General features: G+C 39.1%; 2 protein-coding genes across 13 annotated transcripts in view; one reads left to right on the top strand and one right to left on the bottom strand.

Annotated features, from left to right (window-relative positions):
* Window positions 1–577: 577 nt before the first annotated feature.
* On the bottom strand, window positions 578–2,178 carry LOC131697364 (uncharacterized protein C22orf31-like). The gene is made up of 2 exons (XM_058985445.1): window positions 1,973–2,178; window positions 578–1,328 (listed from the first exon to the last, which is right to left on the bottom strand). The coding sequence occupies exon 2, from the start codon at window positions 1,233–1,235 to the stop codon at window positions 921–923; it is 315 nt and encodes a 104-aa protein (XP_058841428.1). The 5' UTR covers window positions 1,236–1,328; window positions 1,973–2,178; the 3' UTR covers window positions 578–920.
* Window positions 2,179–2,482: 304 nt separating this feature from the next.
* The window catches only part of LOC117419762 (epidermal growth factor receptor kinase substrate 8-like), an 87,745-nt gene continuing 70,186 nt past the window's right edge, over window positions 2,483–20,041 (top strand). For 4 of the 12 annotated variants that reach the window (XM_058986389.1, XM_058986387.1, XM_058986384.1 and 1 more), the window contains exon 1: window positions 2,487–2,979. The gene's annotated coding sequence lies outside the window, so the exon portion shown is untranslated. Of the gene's footprint in view, window positions 2,980–19,636; window positions 19,774–20,041 lie in introns of all 12 variants that reach the window. The other 8 variants (XM_058986381.1, XM_058986385.1, XM_058986386.1 and 5 more) reach the window with 6 other exon arrangements.

Here is a 20,041-nt window from a genome sequence, read left to right as displayed (position 1 = left end):
TATTTGACCGGACAGTGGTTCCTTCCAATATCTTAAATGTTACAATTATTATAACTATTTTATCTTGACTTGTTCTAACTTTTTGAACACATAACTGGACATTATAAATTATTTTATTTTGAAATAATCAAAAAGGGGGGTTAATTACTGTATATCATGCATAAGGAGTTTTAATCTTGAGAACATTCAAATTAAGTTCCAAGTGGATGCACCCAGAGTTTACTACTTTCACTGTAGCCCATATAAGAATCCCATGAATCAATGGTAGGGGGAGAGGACATTACAGGTAAGAAAATAGATTTTAAAGTCTTGATATAACTCCAATAAACCATAAATTACTGGGTAATTAAATAGCAAGAGGCAGTGTGAATCGTTTAATTGTTTTTGCATCCTCAAATTAAGGGATAATGTGCAGAAGTGTGAATTGTAGCTTTTCAATAGTTGAAACTCTAAATAATAAAAATATAAGACCCTTTGCTTTGCTGTTAACTGAAGACGCTGCTGAGCTGAGCAGTTACACAGTTCTGTTAGAACTCCAGTTACAATTCAAACTGGCCAGAGTTCTGTAACTACGGCGACACTCAATTTGAATCAGCTGTACAAGGTTTATATTATAATTATTATTAGTTTATTTAGCAGGTGCCTTTATCCAAGGTCAAGTTAGGAAACTTCACCCTGAACATTTTTTATATATGTATATTAAAGCTGCATTATTGTTCACAAACAGGCCAATGGTGACTCTCAAGTGTCAGTAAATTTTTTAACCTCGGGGCAACAGTTTTGCACTATTAGGCTCAAGTCCAGTCAGTATTTGTAAAATGAGTTGGAATTTGAAATTTGGGGGTTGGTGGGGGGTAACTCAGTTTATTTGTTGCGTATATAAAAATAATAAAATAAATCCTAGAAATATGCACAGCTAACTATTGCTTTGCTATGTTGGCCGCTGTCTGGTTGGAGCAGCAGGAGGTGCTGGGCGGGGCGCTCCTCTTGCGCACCAGCAGGGGGCAGCTAAGCACCTCCCACAGCCTCTGCTTGATCTGCGGGCCCAGCTCCAGACTGTAACCCTTGGGGTTTCCTGAGGAGTTCTTCAGCATGTGTTTCACGACGGTGCTGTAGACCTTGCGGTACTCCTCCAGGCTGTGCCCATGGATCTGCAGCGCTTTCATTTCAAGTCTCTGGGGGTTTGCCGAGCTCTCTCTCCTCTCTGGGTCTGAGATCTGTAATGACGGCGGCATTTCTAATGTAGTGTTCCTCTAGAGGCCCTCAATCTCTCGCAGACGTTCCAGCTCCTTCCACTGCGCCACTTCATTGCTGCGCCTCTTCTCCACCTGGGACAAGAGAAAAAGCATGCCCTGGTTATTGCCAACACTAGGGGACGCACTGAACTTCAAGCTCTACTAGCTCTGCTAGCTCTGCTCAATAAAAGCATACTACAGAATAAAGACATTCCCTTTTTTCTAATGTCTCTCTGAAAGGTAAAGTTGACACTAGTAAAGCATAGGTAAGCATTGTAAAGAATAATGAGGTATGGTAAAGCATATTAATAAACATGGCAAACCTGTGGTAAATTACATAGTAAAAACATGGGAAAAGCATGATAAAACTGCAAACAAACCATGGTAAACGTTTATAATGTAAAAAACAAACAAACAAAAAACACTTTGTATGAGCTTTTATCCATTTGGAATACTGTTATCTGCCGTACATGCAATATGTTAGTTATCTCTAAATAGCTCAGTCAGTCAGGTGAGTTACAAACATACCAAGCAGTGCTGTCACTGCGTCGTGATGTCATTTCATTCCACCCACAGCTATAGGAAGAGTGAAATCACGTATTGTTCTGCTGTTTCCATGCCGTTACAACAGTGCCACATCATAAAATTAATCACAATTGGATGAACATTCTTGAGCTAAAACTGGGACACCCGTCTTGTTCGTATGTATAATCTCCTTCACGGTACCCCCTGCGTACCTCTACCGACACTGGGATGAAAGGTGAATCTCCCACCTCCTCTAGAGCACCCCTCCCCCTCGACTGTCCCGGGACACTGAGAGCTGGCTGCAGGATTGGGGAGCTCCTGCCCCGACGGCCCCCCTCCTCTCTATGCTGCCAGAAGTGTTCGATAGGGCACACCAAGCCTTCCTGAAACACAAACAGCAGCTTCACATAATTAGAACCCTCACAATAAATACTGGGCTAGATACTCAAAGCAATCTCCTCCAAAAAGCCATTAGCTCATTTTTACCTAATACAACCCACCATTATAAGGAATAAGAAACCACTTAAGACTACTTCCAAGTTTCTAAGATAGAAGTCTGAGTAGTTTATATAAATATAGTTTGGTAACTTTATTGGGTGCGTTTCTGCTTTCTGAAAACAACGTTGGAGTAAATAGCTTTGAGAATGTAGGCCATTGTTTGTGCCTGGAGTAAATGGCACCGTGGATCTTTTTTTGCAGGTGGATATTCAATGTGCAGAGCCTTACAATACACCTTTATCAGTGTATTGTTATCAGTGTTTAGTCAGTGTTTACAGGATTTGCAACCCTGGTCAGATTTAAAAAATAAATGTAAATGTGGGATGCGATTTAAAAGAAAGAGGTCTTGAGAAGAGATAGTGTGTAGAGGGCGCTGTTGTGTGCGGAGAAACAGGAGAGGTGAGGCGGGCCATTTGGAAAAACGAGCCGTAACAAAATATCAACATTGGAGAGAGACAACACCAGTAAAGGTAGTGCACTCGGATCAACTGTACGTGGTTATTTGCGTACGTGTACTTTACCTGTTTCCCCAAATTATTATCAGCTTTGTTTAGCAAGACAGCTATATAGTTCCTTTTTTTGATGGAGTAGAACGGGCGATAAACTCATCCTTTTTTGGTTTGAACTAGGTTTGCACGCTTTTTTTTCGTGCAAAATGACTAGTGCCATACGGTAACCGGAGGAGGAAAAGCAGTGTGGTTTTGTTCTACGGCCGCCTTAGGTAAGTTGTTTTGTTTTGAGTTATAGTTTGCGTCGAACTGTTAGGAACACCAGAGGCGAATGTATCGTTGCTTTATTAAGATTGTCATCGTTTTAGGATTATACAGTAAATAGTTCCCCCCCATGCACAGTTATAATTTGAGTGAACACTAATTTAATAAAATGGCATAAGTACACACACATGCAAATACCTTTAAACTTTTATTTTTTAATGCAATGTAGAGGCATTAGTAAATTGGTTTGACTGTTTGTTTTTAAAGGCAGTATCAAGGGGTTTACAGCAAGAACAGAGCAACACTGTTTCTATCTCGGCGTTATTCGAATAAATAAGTACACCTCAACGTAGTAAATCACGTGTCCGCTTTACTATTCGTATAGAATATCAGCAGTTTATCATGCCATGGGTTTCACGACATTTGACTATTTATGTGTTACGGGCTGGTAGTCTAGGTTTACAACCGTGCGCTCTAAATGTTAATTATTCCTATGTGCAGACGTTTATTTTTATATATAAATGCTTTGCAAAAAAGTGTTTCTTTGGGGTCGTTTTCAGCTCTTGTAATGTGAGACTAGTAGTAGGCTGTAGGTTTGGGTAAGTGCCACACCTGTGTGTTCACGTACACTAGTACAATACAGCGGCCGGCTACAATACAGTCTCCCCAACCACGGTTTGGCATATGGTTACCATACAGTCTTAGTACAACAGCCCCCTTTCACGTCCTGCCACTCATACATTTAACTGCATGCCGTCGTTTCTCGAGATGTAAGGAGTTATTTGTGTCGAACTGAAATGTGTATTTTTCTCGCCACATAAGGGTGCGTTGTTATTGGGGGGGGGGGGGGGGGGTAAAGATTACATTGGACGTTTTGTGAGATAGTGGGTGGCTTGTTTTTTAAGAGCATGGTTTGTTTGCGAATGTGTTGATATGTACTGCATGGGGTCTTCATTGTTTGAATGTGTTGATATGTACTGCATGGGGTCTTCATTGTTTGAATGTGTTGATATGTACTGCATGGGGTCTTCATTGTTTGAATGTGTTGATATGTACTGCATGGGGTCTTCATTGTTTGAATGTGTTGATATGTACTGCATGGGGTCTTCATTGTTTGAATGTGTATAGGAGGCTTGTTGATAAGTACAATAATAGGTCAGTAGACGTTTTCACATATTTGATGTTAAAATGAGTTTCTGCATATTTATGAGGGTTGTAACCAATTTTGAAAAAGCAAGTCCTTTGTGTCTGTGTGTTTGTAAAGCCTTTTCAGTAACCCTTTTTAATGTCTGTTTTGCTGCCTGAGCTGAATCAAAGCTTGAGAGTGTGATATTCAGTGCAGTATAGTGAATAGACAGGGATGGAAATAAGACTCCTATTGCATAGCGGCTTTATCCATTCCAGGTTTTACTGCCAGCTTGATTAGCCACAGTGTGTATAGGTGACAAGCTCAGGGGTGTCTTTACTGCCTTGCTAAACTCATAGTAAAACCAAGAATGGATCAAACTGCTGTGCAACAGGAGTGTCATTTCCATCGCTTATATAAGAACTGCCTAAGTGTTTTGTTCAGAGCCCTGCTGCTGAAAAGCAGCAAGCACTAGTCTTCCTGTGCTGGGCGCAGAGTACACTATGTATCCCAGTACAGTGATCGTTGTCTTGCAGGTAGACACCCTCTAAAAGCTAACAGGACTTTAGGATTTTGAAACTCAATTTAAACTGCAAAAGGGATGGAAACAAGACTCCCATTGCATAGCAGTTAATGTTTTATCAGGGTAGATAAGACTGTGACACTGCTTCGGGCGTTTGTTTTGTTGCCTTTTGATTCTACTAAAGCACAATTTGTCTGTTTTCAAAGCCATTAACCCAATGAAATACTTTTGAGTGAGTTCAACGTGGCGATAGACAGCTGAAAGTTGTAGTCTATTTGGCTCACAGAGTAAGGTCACGTCTACCGATTCCCAGCCCCAACTTCTCTGAAGGAATAAGAAGCTGGTAATCATTGCGGACTGGCCACATATTCCTCCTCAACAGTTCAAACACATTGTACACTGGTCCTGTTGAGTCAGTGTTGTCCTTGCTGTCTGCAGTGGCCCTCCACCCTATCGACAGCCTGTATCAGAGTGAACTAAGAAAGACCTGCACAAAGTCTGATAGCGGCACTTGTTGAGAAGCATTTACGCTTGGCTTGAACTCCTTTGCTTTCTCAAGGTTGGAACATGAAGGGCGGTTACTGCAAAGACTGTTGAGTGAAAATGCAACACAGTGCGTCAGGCATGCTATGGGTGTAATTCATAGATTTCTTCTACTTTCATATGTACTTTGCATGCTTGTTATTTAAACAAGCGCTGTAATAAAGATATATTTATGGAAATAACTTTTCAAATAAAAAGCCTTTTTGCATAGTTTTTGACTTCAACCGAATTGGCAACTCAGCAAGAATCATAAAAGCTCTGCTATGTAAAGATGGTGTTCTAAAGTAGACCAGTTGAAGTTCTTCATAAATTTCACCCTGACGGAAATCAAGAGACTGTACAGAAACCTCTCAGCCTGCCATTGCTACTGGGCAGCCTGTTCACCCCTTCAGGAATGGAGTGGTAGTTCAAGTATCACGAGAAGGAAAATGACAGTTTGGATGACCAGATCCAACCTGTCAGTAAATCCTGTGTCATGTACCTCATGAAAAAAAGTTGGCATAATTTTTATTTGTGGGAAACCTGCAGTTTATATAAAAATCAGAATGGGCCATGTAAATAAATGAGTGACGTGTAGGCTTGCTACTATTCGATTTTAATTTTTTTTTGCCAAATCGACGATTTATTTTTGTTTTATTATTTTACAAAGAATTTAATGTTTTTTCGATCTATTTTTCAATTCAAGCAGAGAACGGGTGAAATCGACCTTTATGCTTTAAAAAAAAAAAAAACTAACTGACTTTTTATGCCATTGAAAAATGTCTCATTTAGCGAAACCCCTTTATATCATATTCAACATACAACAAAACCATGGTTACCAACATCTAATTGAAATAACGTTTGGTCACAGCAGAGCTATACATTTGAAAATGGTATCAAATAAATCATAGTAAATGCAGCCTATAAAAGTGCATTACACAGACCTTTATAGCATACATTTATGAGTAAAAATAATATGCACAGAACAAAACATTAGGCAGTTGAACAGAACTAACTTGCACTTCTTATTCGGAGTCTGAGCTCCACCCCTCTCACAGGCAAGGCAGATGGTCCCGATTTGTCCTGCCGCGGAGACTTCAGCCATCGGCCAGGGTATTGTGCACAATATTCATTAAGTGTTTTTCTCCATTTTCAAATCAAACTAGTAACTGTCACCGTTTACCTAAAGTAAAAGCTTACGTACACCTTAACCCGCTAATTTCAAAGTAGGCGCTTTGAATGACAGGCGCTGTAGGTGGCAAATGAGAGCATTCTAGCACTGCTTCAGTCAACGAGATCTGTCAGAACAGGGTGAAACTACAGTACTAACGGACCACTGAGATGACTGACAGCGACCCCAGCCATTCAGAGCGGAGAGGAGACGGGACAGACAGCAAGTATAAAAACTACACAAACTAGAGATGATTTCTAAATGATTATTTTTGGTAAGAAAATTAAAAATAGCCAGTGGACATTTATCGTAAATAAATTTATTTCAGTCGAACTCATTTGTTGGGAATTTGATGTTTAACTAGCTTTACCGATTAATATCGAAAAGTAGCAAGCCTAGTGATGTGCTATTTCTAAGTAAGAATCCTACTGGTGTTCTTGCCTATAAAGTATTTCAGACCCTGATGCCAAGTGCTTCTTCCCATTGAGTTTCTGTTCCTATCCCTGGGGGGGTTACTGCTGAAACAGTTAGCTCAGCAATACTGTGAGAAATATTCCTAACCTCTGTGCTCGGTGTTACTTTTTCAAGTTGAGGTTTGAGTGGGAGTGCGGGTGTTTACTGGAGTGTCTGTTTTTTCTTTCTTTCACACGCAAAACATTTTGTGAGCGATCTATTACTAGTTATCATCTCTTATGGGGGGGGGGGGGGGTTCTGCACCATTTCAAACACAGTCTTCATATTTGTAGTGTTATATAACCTTCAAGCCAGAATGGCTAAAAAAATTAACATAATTTGACTTTTGCTGTCTGGATGATGGTGGCCAGCCACTTTTTAAGGCTCTGACTTGGAATTGAGTACATAGATTTGTTTTTTGATTCTACAGGAAATAAAATCAATTTTCAAAATTAATTTTTTTCTTTCTTGAGTGAGAAAATACTGTGAACATAATTTCTACGCGTGCCAATGAATTGCATTGGCTGGTTGAAATGGAAAGGGTTAGGCAATTGTTGCAACGTGAATGAGTGTCACGGGGGATGTTTTATTTTTGTTCAGGAACACTCTCAAGAGCCAGTTTAAAATACCTAAAGAAATACAGCTGTCCCAGGAGACACGGTTAAACTGTTTACAGCTGCCTTTTAATTAACCAGACTTGATGATGTTGGAACCTGCAGAGATTTGCATTTCTTGGTTCAATCTGCTGATGAGGGTGGAAGTCAGTCCCCCTCTGGGTTTGTCTTTGATTTCTGCCCTTTTTATTGTTTTCTATTTATAACTTTTTTTTTTTTGTTTGTTTTTTTTTCAGTATTCTAACCCAGCCGACCCCTTTGTCCCGTTTCCTGTTTGCGAAGGCAGGGCTCATGTTGCTGGCTGCTAACCCTCTTTCTCTTTCTAAACTAAACCAGTTCTACAAACTCATGTTGAGCTCAGTTCAGTGAGGGAATATGCACAGTGCTGATGAAATCCAGTCTAACTCAGTGTAGTCTAGCCTGGGGCAGGGTTCTCCCCAGGTCTTTTCAGCCCGGCATGCCATCCAGCGAAATGGCTGTCGCCGCCCGGCTGAAAAAACTCGATCCACCCGTCTTGCAGATGCTACACTGCCTTTAACAATAAGGATTGTTTGCACTTCTAGCAGACTAGATCACTTGGGTGTTGCTGGCTGAAAAAAAGAATGACAGCACATGACAGCTGTACGCCTTTAAGAAGAAAGGCTTGATGGGATATCAGCTGAACACTTGTCAGCTGTTATACAAATGCTTAAGTGCAGAGGTGTTGGATTATTACAGTCTGGTTTCATGCAACAGTTATGATGGTGACCAAAAGTGTGTGAGTACTGTTGTGTAAAAGTTGCATTAAAAAAATGTAGAACAGCGAAAAACAAAGACATGCATTAACAAGTGAAAAGGTTACCTTTTTTTTTGGTTTTGTTTAGTTTTTTTGTGTGAACTCCAATCAACCTACGTTATCTTTCCCCAGTCAAGTCGTAGAGTGCCTAAATAAGCGCAGTAATTTACCATAATAAAAAATAGTAATGAAAAATAATTTAGAACATAAAAAAGAGCAACCAGATATAGTCAATGAAAGACATTATTCAAATTCTTTGTCGAATTATATATTTAAGGTAAGGCAAGTTTATTTTTCCATTAAAAGTGTGTGTGTGTGGGGGGTAATGTTGCATCCAATAAGAAGCTGTGAGTTTGTATGCTTAGCCCACAGAAAACAATATGAAAGACCACACACATAAATCATTCTGTATTCCTTAAGAAATACGTTGCATGATACTTATTGGTTCTCTCAACAGGTCTCTTTGTCTAATCTCTGAGAATAAGAAGATGCACTGTACTATACATTACATTTGTAGCAGTGTGCGCTTAATGTGTCAATCTCAGGGTACTTTCTAGAGATTTTATACAGTAGAGAGGGACGGGTTCCATTAAGCAGAGATTAAAATGAATTAGATGGACACGTGAGCAGTAATGCTGCACGAACAGATTATTCGATTAGTGGGATTGAGGTCTCTGCAGAAATCAGACGCTGACAATCAGGTGACGGTCACTGGTGTTGATCGGGCTGATTGACCATTCAGAGTGAAACAAGTGAAGAAACAGCTGCTTGGATGTGTGATGATTGCTGCTTTTCTTACTGTGGAGAACAGCTATCCACACACACCCAAGCAGCTGCTTCCCTCGCTCTGAAGAGCTTGATAATACTTGAATAATCTGTTTGTGCAACACTAGTGAACAGACTGACATGCAGACAAACGACGGACTGATGTACTGACGTCTCTCCTGTGACCTGATGCCTGGGACATGCATGTTGATAATTAGCATTACCAATTAAAGGTGAAGCCGTTTGCTCTTTAAATGATGTTTGGTGAATTTGGCTCGATTGGGGTCTTGAAGTGGTTTGACTGATAGATGTCTGTATCTCTTCGATATCATCATTCATCAGTTTAGAATGTCAGTCCACGGTCTTACAGCTAACTCACAGGCCTACTTAAGTTTATGTATTGCAGCCTGTTACTCCTGCTAGCTTAATTTGAAACAGAGTATCACAAGATGTTTTACGCTATCATTGGACTAGGATTTGAGTTCTGGAAATGTGCTTGAGTATTGTATGTAAGGCTGTATTCTTTTCACGGATTTACCCATTGCTGTGTAATGTCTAGTTCTCTGTGAAAATTCCCATTGCTGAAAGAATAGTGTAAATATACATATTTATTACTAAAAATCAATGTAACAAACGTTTGCCTTTTTGACGCACTACCTGTTACCCTGCATTTAGGAACCTGGCAGCCGGTTTAGTTTGCTTCCAGTAAATGATTGAACACACACTGCATAGAGCTGCACGATTTCTTTAAAATGTCTTCAACAAAAAAGCTGCATTAAAGATGGGAAATATTTCTGCTAAAGATCGCTCTCTCCAGAACAAGAAGGGGGACATTTCATGTGTCTGTTGTTGTTTTCACATTCATTTATGTTTTTATTTTATTTGGACAATTTACTGATGGTGAAATTAGAATGTCTATAAATGGTGGAATTAAAATAAATAAATAAATAAATAAATAAATAAATAAATAAATTCTACAATTTAGCATTTAAATATTTAGGAACATTTTTTGTCTCGAAAGTGATTAATTTTGAATGGGTCAACAATTTTTTCTGCTTTAATAAATATTGTGCTTAATCTTGAAATATCTTGGAATACCTGTTTTTAGACCAGGAAATAAGCAATCTTTTACAGTGAAAATAATGCCACCGTAACTATATGATATAATTTGGAATCCCCTTTGTTTAACGCCCTTTTCTGACAATTCAGCCATTTAAAGGTTAATAAACTACAACACAGGTGACCTTCGGAGGGAGACTGTTCTGTGTCTTCCTCCCAATGTTTATTGCTTTACTAGTCAAGTCTAATCTAATCTAACAACAGCACAGACAGTGATACATAAATGCATTACTGTTTTATCTTGCAGTGCGTCATCCTGTAATCACTAAAGTCACATCGTCCCCATTGGAACCTACCACAGAAGCAGCAACTACACTTATAATGTTGCTGAGTTTATGCAAGTCTCGCACTCAGTCAATGACCAAGCGTTCTCAACATTTAAGCCAACAGAATCTATATAAACAGATTCAATATATTAATATCAGCTTTTTTTTTTTTTTTTATTGATATTTAATGAGTTATGATATGTTTAAAAAGTGTTCGGTGACTGCCTCTAATCAATTTGAGAGTGTATTTTCTCTTTGTGTGACAGACTCCCTGACACTGAAAAGAGTGTGTAAGAAATAGCCCCTCTAACCACTTAAAAACCTACATTATGCTAAATCGTATTTGCAGCGATGATAGGATTCTGATTCCTGCTGAGTAATGGATGAAAGACAGCTCTTTTTAGTTTAGCAAAATGGAAAAAAAAAGATTTTTCAAACTAAACACAGACACCCGTTATTGTCATCCAACAGTAGTGCTGTACGTACTGTAGCAAGACAAATTAACCAATGAAAATCAACTATGAGCGTCATTCAGTTGCTGTATTTCAAACCGTTATTTTTTTATTGTCATCGGAAGTGTATACTATACTAATGAAATGAAGAGATTAGTTATCAGTTAGGTTATGTGCAACAACATAAGTACTTGTCATGAGTGCATTTTAACATCATTTTAGTCGCTGTAAACGTACATAGTTTTTGTTATTGTCTTTTGATACCGTATCCATAAAAATGACTGCATTTATCCTGCGTGATGGCAGATTTGGCAAATGTGTGATTCCTAAAGATTTTTTAGCAGTTGATTCGATATAAATAATTAACTTTGTGATGCTCTTAACTGTTTAAATCGTGTGCTACAGATGCTTGCCATGATGTGTTGTTGTTTGTCTATTTTATCCTCTCCACTGACAAATCACACCCTGGTCACTGGTGTTGATCGGGCTAATTCACCATTCAGAGTGAAACAAGGGAAGAAGCAGCTGCTTAGGTTTGTGATGCTTGCTGCTTTTGTTAGACTCTGTGTTGAACAGTGTGGCACGGCAGTGGGGGGTGGGGGGGTACAGGTGCGTGGCTAAGTATGTGAACTTGCCTCGCGCACTGAATGCATGTCTGCCACAGGACTCCCTAAAGTACGGGAGACTCCCGGTGAATACGGGAGAGTTGACAGGTCTGATTAGGTAATTGGTACTAATTGGGGGGTGGCCACATGTATAAAAGGAAGCAAAATCCTTTGTTTGTCGGAGGAGTTTGTGCTGTGAGTTTTGTTTTGTTTTGTAACATTGCAGTGAAGGCTAATGCCCAGCCTACAAGTGATTTGTTCTTTTGGTTGAACCTTTTGTTTTGTCCCTTGTGTGGTGTTTATTTTGTTCCTGTTTATGTGTTTGTTTTGTTAAATAAACGTGTGCATACGTGCTTAAACTGCAGCTTTCTGTCTCTTTCCTGTTGATAACAGCTTGGGCCGTGATGCTACCCTGTCACAAACAGCAGCCCACACAAACCCAAGCAGCTGTTTCTTCACTTGTTTCACTTTGAATGGTAAATTAGCCCGATCAACACCAGTGACCTTCCCCTGTGGAGAGCTTGATCTGAATAATGGTTAGTGCAGCTCTAGTGAACAATATATACCGAGCATCAAAAGAAACTTATCACTATTATAACGCATTTATTTTCGAAAAAAATAAGGTATATAAATGAAGGACATTGACTAAATGTTTTTGGTTTCTTTTTAATCACTCGATCATTCATCCTTGACCATGACACGCTTCAGTGACTATGACTAAAGCATAGACAGTTGATTGGACTGAATATGAAGTGGTCTCAGCTGTTGAATTGCAAGCAATAAAGAAAATCACAGAAAATTACCCATTTATACAGTTGAGTTTTTACTGGAGCAATCTAGGTAAAGTACCTTGCTCAAGGGTACAGCAGCAGTGTCCTCCACCTGGGATTGAACCCACAACCCTCCGGTCAAGAGTCCAGAGCCCTAACCACTACTCCACACTGTTGCCCAGAATATGTCAGTCAAGAAAGCAGCACCTTCGTGCAATCGGCATGTTGGAGGCTGGACTAGGGCACCGTCTTGGGTGCTCACAGCCGGTAATTTCAAACCTGGCAAGATGGTATAACCAGACACACTCTGTCAATGACAGGCCACGAACTGGGAGACCAAGAGTCACAGTACCTGCCCAAGATCGACAGATCATTTTGCAGCATCTTCGTGATGTCAGTTGTTAATTAGCACAGTAAAAAGTCACTGCACCTGCTCTAAAGTTTATAATTTTTCAATCACATCTAGTGAATTTTATCCAAATATAAGTGATACATTTCTTTTGATGCTCAAATATCTTGATGAAACTTGCTAAGGACCTTATTTAGCACAGGTTATTGATAACCTGCTCTAAACAATGTCTGGTTCACACTTTTTTTTTCATATAGAGAACCCTTTGCCAAACTGTGATGCAAATACCAATATTTATAGCGCTTGTTCGAAGGCTGTGTATAGAGGATGTCTATCTGTGTGATCCTGTATCTGAACATGTACAATAAAGCAAAACACGTCAACAAGGATCCCAAAGCGCTTCACATAAATGAACAAATAAACCATTAAATTAAAAATAGTAATACAAAATGTAGTAACACTGAAATAAGAGAACAAAAATGTGGTTTTAATTTAAAAATTAGATAAACAGCTAGTTTCTAAAAAGTATAGAACAATTAAAGTCTAAAAGTAAAATTTCATAAAATTAGAATTAAAGACAAAGAAAAAACGAAAGTTAAAAACCGTGATAAAACGTGATTTTAAAAACTGCGGAGGATTCTGATTTCCAAATGCAGGATGCCTGTCAACTGAAAGACTTCCTGCTCATCCTGTAGGTTTATCTATTAAACAAAATGATGAAAAGGTTTAAAAGCAGCCGGCCAAGGCTGGCAGGGGCTGTTTCTGCTTGGTTAGCTCTCTCTCTCCGTTTTTACAGTACAGAGCTGGCATGATTGAGCGCTTGTCGGGGAGTTCATTGTCCTGTAATGTAAACTGCATTTTGCAGCCAAGTGAAGGGTGACTGCTCTCATGAGAAATTCAAGCAGCTGATGACCATTTCAGTCTGGTGACATGATAGAGGGGGAGTCACCGGGGAATCCCTTAAACACAGCTGAGACACAAAATATGAGCAACTGAATCGGAGTGATTGCATTTTCATAAGTGTACTTCTAATGTTATTGAGAACATATGGAAAGTTTGGGAATGAGAGGGAAATTCAGCCCATAATTCCTTGTTAGCACATAATTCTCTCCTACTTCACCTGGTAGGCACCATGCATTGCTAACTGTCGTTCTTCTCTCTGTGCTAAATTTGAAGTAGTGTCTTGGGTTAACTTTATACGAGCTAGAATTTTAAAGACTTCAGTGGACGGCAATAAACTTGCATTGACTTTTTGTTGAAAAAACGCCTTTCTCTGTCTCTGATATGAAATGCATTATGCAAAATACTGTTTGAAGGAGTCACTGCAAAAAACTGTTTCTGATTTCCCGTACCAGCAAAAAGGAGGCAGACAAATAATTAATTACAGTATATCATATTTATTAGTAACCCAAACACAGGAACCAAAACAAAAGATTTAAACCAAACAATTCCAAAACGGCACCCAAGCACAGCTATCATGGTGCATTCTCTTTCTTTCTTTCTTTCTTTCTTTCTTTCTTTCTTTTGATTTTTTTTTTGAAAAAAAAAAAACTCAGAACCCTTTCAATTAATCATTCATGTTAATTAGAGGTACATTTCTGACAATTAGTGGGCTTTGATTTAACCAAGGTTCTACTTCTAGCCCCAATCCTACCTGAACCTCGTGATCTGTAAATGCACTTTGAATGCGTCTTTTGAAATGTGTCACACTGAGGCCTGTCTCCAAGGATATATGGAGTTATGCTTCCATGGCAATAAAGTACTGGAAGCTATTTTTATTTCTTTCTGCACACCGCAGTAGTAAAACAAAGTGGTTTTCCTCTGAGCTGCTCGGCTTATTTGTCCATTCCTGAAAGAATGTGGCAAAATAATGCCCAGTGAAAATAAAACGTTATTAAAACGTGCTGGCCAATGGGGAGTGTACTAACCTCAGAACGTATGTGCCCTGCTAACAGCTCCTGCTATCAATAGAGTTCCATCAGGGATGGAAGTAAGACTCCTATTGGATAGCAGGTTTATCCAATCCAGGTTTTATTAGAAGCTTGATTAGCCACATGTGTAGGTATCAAGCTGAAGTGTGTCTAATTAAACTTCTAGTAAAACCAGGAATGGATTAAACTGCAATGCAGTGGGAGTCTAGTTAGGGGTTCTGATTTTCAGATTAAACTGGGCTATAGTTCTGCACACTGGTTGGGAGACATACAATCAGGTCCTAGGAAATACCTTTTTTACAAAAAGGATCCTGATCATTGTTTATCTTTTGATTTTATAATCGCTACCCAATAATAAGAAGAAGGAGGTAGGGGTAGTAGTACTATTAGCCATCAATGTAAATTATTGGCAAAAATGACGAAACAGAACACACATTTCTAATCAACCTAGAGCTGTGAAACTTCAAACAGAAAAAGAAAAAATATATAACAAATACTTGTAGCATTTTTTATTTTCACCCTTATGGGTTGCTCCATATCTGCTGGAGCTGCACTTGAGATCAAGTGACTCCTTCCTTATTAATTGTTGCATCTCTGTCTTAAGCTCACATCACATTAAATTAATCCATGTGGAGTAATCCAGGTTCCCATTTCAGACGCAGGATTAAAACCTGTTTTCAACAGCACTGAGAACAGCTGCCCAGGAGGACCAACCTCAAGAACGCATGTGTCCGTGACAAGCCACACACAGCTAAATAAAGAACCTGGAGGATCAGGGAAACCTATTGTTCTGCCACGCACTCCACTAAAAAAGTGTTTCATGCGGACAAGGAACAAACAGGCAGGGGCGCAGTATAAAGCAATGAGTTGATACTGACTTGGAGACTGAAACACTGCTAAATATTCAGGGCACCTTCTCCCTTTTCTCCACTTCTAGCGGCACCTGTTTTGTTCTTGTGATTTGCATCTCAATGAATCCTCTTTGTGGTGAAAATAAATGCTGTGTGAGCTGTTACTGGAAAGGATTGCCAGCCACAGACATTAATTTTCTTTAACTAAAGAATCCCCTGTACTTAAATATCTTTCATTAAACAGCTGCTGGTTTGAAATATCTAATATACATTGCCTTTATGAATTTGTTATATTTCAGATAAACATATAGTGTATTTTTGATCCTTGGTTGCTTGTTTTGGCTCCTGAGTGCTTGCTTGTTAAATATCTTGGTATCCCTTAAGCTGAGGGAACACAAAGACACTTTTTTGTCTTGGAACTTAGTTTCAGGAGACTAGGTTTCAGGCCACTGGCACACCAGGGGAGACCTTGGAGTTTGATACAGCAAAGTTGCTTAAAAATAGGTCTCCTGGAACCAGGTTTCAAGCCACGGTTCCTGAAAAAGTGGCTTTGTCTTCCCTTAGTTTTAGTCAACATTGTCTCCTCAGATACAGAAGATTTGGGCAAGCTGTCTTACGAGAGCAATGGCACCCAAATGTTGTTCACTTACTACCAGTGCTGAGCGCCTGGGTGGTAAGGTTGTTCTTCCTTTTCCTCCCTAAAAAATGGTTCCTGCAATAGTGACCACCAACACTGGCCCAACATACAGCAAGATGTGTGGCCATCACCATTGCAGAAACCATTATATGGAATAAAGGGACAAACATTTATTCTGCATTGGCAGACGGGACGGCTATTGAAAACAGGCAAGAACGTCCAAGAACAAGCAGCGGTGCCCTGGTTATTTTGGCTGGGGAGCTTTTAGATCTTATCTGCAATGGCTTTAGAGCTAGAATAAATAGAGACAAACTGGTGTGAGTGTGGTAAATCTAGGATATTGCCACAGCCATTCCAAATATTGGAATGTAATAATTATAATCCAGTAACTGGCCCAATTTAAACTCCAGTCACATTCCTCAAAAGGTGCACTACTCCATACTCTGTAGGGGTGTTATCTCTTGAATGAGCTATGCTGTCAATTTCATCTTGTGGCATTAATAAACATAATCGCACAATTGCCCCATAAATTACGTTTTGCAGTATAATCATGGTTGTTAGACAGATACTTCTAGTTGATTCTGAGCTACTGCACAATGGACAATTTAACTTGGCACAGTAGTACTGCTGTGCAATTGCATGGAAACGGTCTTGTGAACAACAGTTACATGATGTCAATACATGGTAACACGCCATTACCATGGAATTACACGTGTATTTCACTTAAGCCACTGGCAGTTCTGTTATCTAAAGTTTTAATGTTTAATCTGATAAGCACTCATAACATTGCATCACTTCATCTGTGTCTTTTTTTATTCAGCTTCTTAGTTAAGTCTTAATCTTCCTTGTCATCTCCCTCACCCCTTACAAGTTTTCAAAAGCCAGCAAGTTTGAGTTTGTTGTGGTACACATCCAGGTCACAATTAGGTTTGTTTTTGGTGGAATTTTTGTGAAACATTGCATGTCTGTTTGTAACAAGAATGTATTACGTATACTACAGCACAACGGTTAGGGTACAGAATGTCAGTACTTAGATTTTTACAATGGTGTTTACAGAACTGGTCCTACAATTGTGATGCAGCTTGATATGGACACTCATTATTATTCATACGATGTGGTGCAGTTATACTAAAAGAAATAATGTTTAACACTTAAACAACAAACAATATAAAACTCCCTTAGGGTATTTTAGCTTGCACTCGATCACTGGGTGCCTCTTGTCCTCATATGAATGCACAAAGCGGTCGGGCAGGGGATGAGCTGTTTTAAGGGGAAGAAAACAAGTCTTTCAGGAAGAAAAGCAGATTTGTTCAGTATCTTTCTTGGCAAGGTGCAGGGGTGAGATAACAGGCAGTTCTGCCGGGAGAAATTATAAATGGCAAGATCAATAAATATCCCCTTATCAGATGGGAAAAACAATCCAATCAAGGGCCGTGCTTTTTTTTCTGCAGTTGGCCTTTCAATTTCTTGGGCTAATTTGCAAGTTAATTATTTGATAAATTACTGTGATGTGTAAACATGGTTTTGCTGATAGATTAGATTTGTGGCTTTTATGCATATTGTTACCAGAATGGTAACAATGTTAGATTAGTGAATGCATGCTCAATACATATATATATATATATATATATATATATATATATATATATATATATATATATATATATATATATATATTAATTATGGTGCAACTCACAACATTGTAATTTGTTTAATAAAGAATAACTATATACTATACTCTGGGGCAAAGTGGCAGGCGGCAGGAAAAGCAAACACCCAGAGGCAGCAACTGCAGTTTTAGAGATTTCTGCACATATTTATTAATAAACAAAACACAGGAACCAAAACAAAAGATTTAAACAAAACAAATCCAAAACGGCACCCAAGCACAGCTATCATGGTGCATTCTCCTTTCTTTCTTTCTTTCTTTCTTTCTTTCTTTCTTTCGGTTCTGTTCACTCTGTTCAGGCTGGGCAATTCATTCCCTGAACTCTCTCCTCTCTTGCTCCTACGTATTCTAAACAAAGGATCTGCCTCCTCTTTTATAGCACTGGGCTCGGTTTAATTGATCACCAATTAAGCCCCAAAACCACATCGCTGCCAAACTTAAAACATTTCAACTTTATTTACACAACTCAAACACACTTTTCACATGCATGCAGCACCTCTGACACAACTCCAGCGAGTAAACTAAAGAAGTATTATTTTCACACAGAAGTCTATGACTGCATCATGATAAACAAGCAAGACAACTTCCATTCCACAATGGTGTTTTCATTTGAGAGGAAGCTGAGCCCAGGAGCAAAACAAGGAAAGGCGGTTTAATAAAGCACCAGAATTGAGTCAACGCAATAAAAATCAAACTGCTGTTCAGTGTTGGTTTTCTAGTGCATGGATTTCAAGTAAACAGAGGAGTTGCATGTTTGAAGGTGACAGTTTTACCTGTAACACAGGAAGTCATAGTGTGGTGGCAGTATATAAATAATACTGTGTTTCTGTCGAATAAAATATGTATCTGGAAAACCAGGACTGGAGAGTGTCGAGCTAATGTAGGGATGGAAAATGTATGGGAGCAATTAAGATTACAGGGCATACAATACTATTTAGAAATTCTAAAAGAAACATAATGAATTGAAAATGGGCAGCGGAAAAATCTCTCATGACAGCAGGGCGTCAGCTTCTTTTTTTTTTTTTCTTTGCCCCTCAAAGTACGCATGCTCAGAGTCTACTCCTGTGAGAAGTACCCCCTGCTGTTTCAAGTCTTCAATAGAAACTAAAATAAACTACATGCAATGGAAAACATTTTGGTTAGAAGTCTTTCTCAGGTGTCTTCAATAGACATTTGTCATTGAATTTATGAATGTTCTTTTAGTTTACATTTGTAACTGTCTGGCTCTTGCACTACCATGGTAACTACTGATGTAATAACTATGTAATTACATGGAAATGATGTATGCCATGGTGTTACTATGCAATAACACCATGTAACAATGCTGGTTTGAGGACCATTTCCATGTAATTTTGACAGTATTTACCGTGTAAGAGCAGGAACTCTTGGTAGTTACCTGGTTATTCCAATGTAATTATATGACCTATTCATGCCCTCTAAAGTGCAATCAAATGCTTTTCAGTCTTGGTAGTTAAAGGATGTATTCATAGAAAAAAAAAAGTCCAATATATGCAGATCTTGTGTACACTGTGAAATCAATATTGCTCTATTGATCAGGCACTAACTAAATACAAATATTTTAATAAAAACAAAAGTTAATATATAAGCCTTTATTCTGCGTAGAACTGATTCTCAAGAGGTATTCATTTACTCCTCCAGGAACCGACCCGTTAAACCTTTAAAAATTCAGCAAACATGTCAGAGAGTCTTGTGCCAAACAGCTTCCCGGGAGATGCCAGCGGGGCCTCCATTTTTGTTGTCTTTTCGGTTACCACGGCGATGAATAGTAGAGGGTTGCTTGTCGGCAGCAGTCCTTACTGCTCGCTAGCCACTGCTGGTTTAAGATTGCACTCAGACACACATGCACACACAGCCTCTGACACTAATCTGTTGTTAGTTTAGCCACAACAGCCCTGCCTTAATGAGGCAGTAATTGGAGGGCTTTAGCTTACTTTCCTATACCCGACAATGATAGTAAATCCACTCATAACCTCCCGCTGAAGGTGTGTGTGGAGGGGGGGGGGGGCTGCATTGTCATTCACAAAGCTGCATGTCTTCGCTCAATAGCCAGCTGTGTGATTGTGAAGAAGCCCCGATCATTCCTCCTCCTGCCTCGCCAGGTCCCTGGCCTGGTCGAAGCTGTGGCTTTTTTAATTGGCTTTGGTGGTATGGACGGACAGGCTGCCTGAGAACAACAAAACAAGGTATGTGTATTACATGATAGTCCTGTTTGTCTACTTGTGTGTGTAAAGCACATGGCAAGCCTGCTGCTGCTTGCTGTTAATCTTTTGTAAAGTTCTGTTGGCTTCAGTGTGTTGGATTACAACTATGGCCAAAAGTTTAGCATCACTTACAATTTTAGGATTGAGACATCATTTTAAAAGAAGAAAAAAACGATATGAACACAATTTTAAATATTTTATTTATGTCATGTAAGCAAAGAAACTATATAATGATATCGCAAAAGTCACT

The sequence above is a fragment of the Acipenser ruthenus genome, chromosome 14 (genome assembly GCF_902713425.1).
Source record: "Acipenser ruthenus chromosome 14, fAciRut3.2 maternal haplotype, whole genome shotgun sequence".
NCBI lineage: Eukaryota > Metazoa > Chordata > Actinopteri > Acipenseriformes > Acipenseridae > Acipenser > Acipenser ruthenus.
The sequence above is the reverse complement of the archived record's forward strand: the minus strand, read 5'-3'. Positions and strand labels throughout refer to the sequence as shown.

Coding starts and splice junctions, on each gene's coding strand:
- LOC131697364 (XM_058985445.1), bottom strand. CDS start 1,235: ATGCCGCCGTCATTACAGATCTCAGACCCAGAGAGGAGAGAGAGCTCG.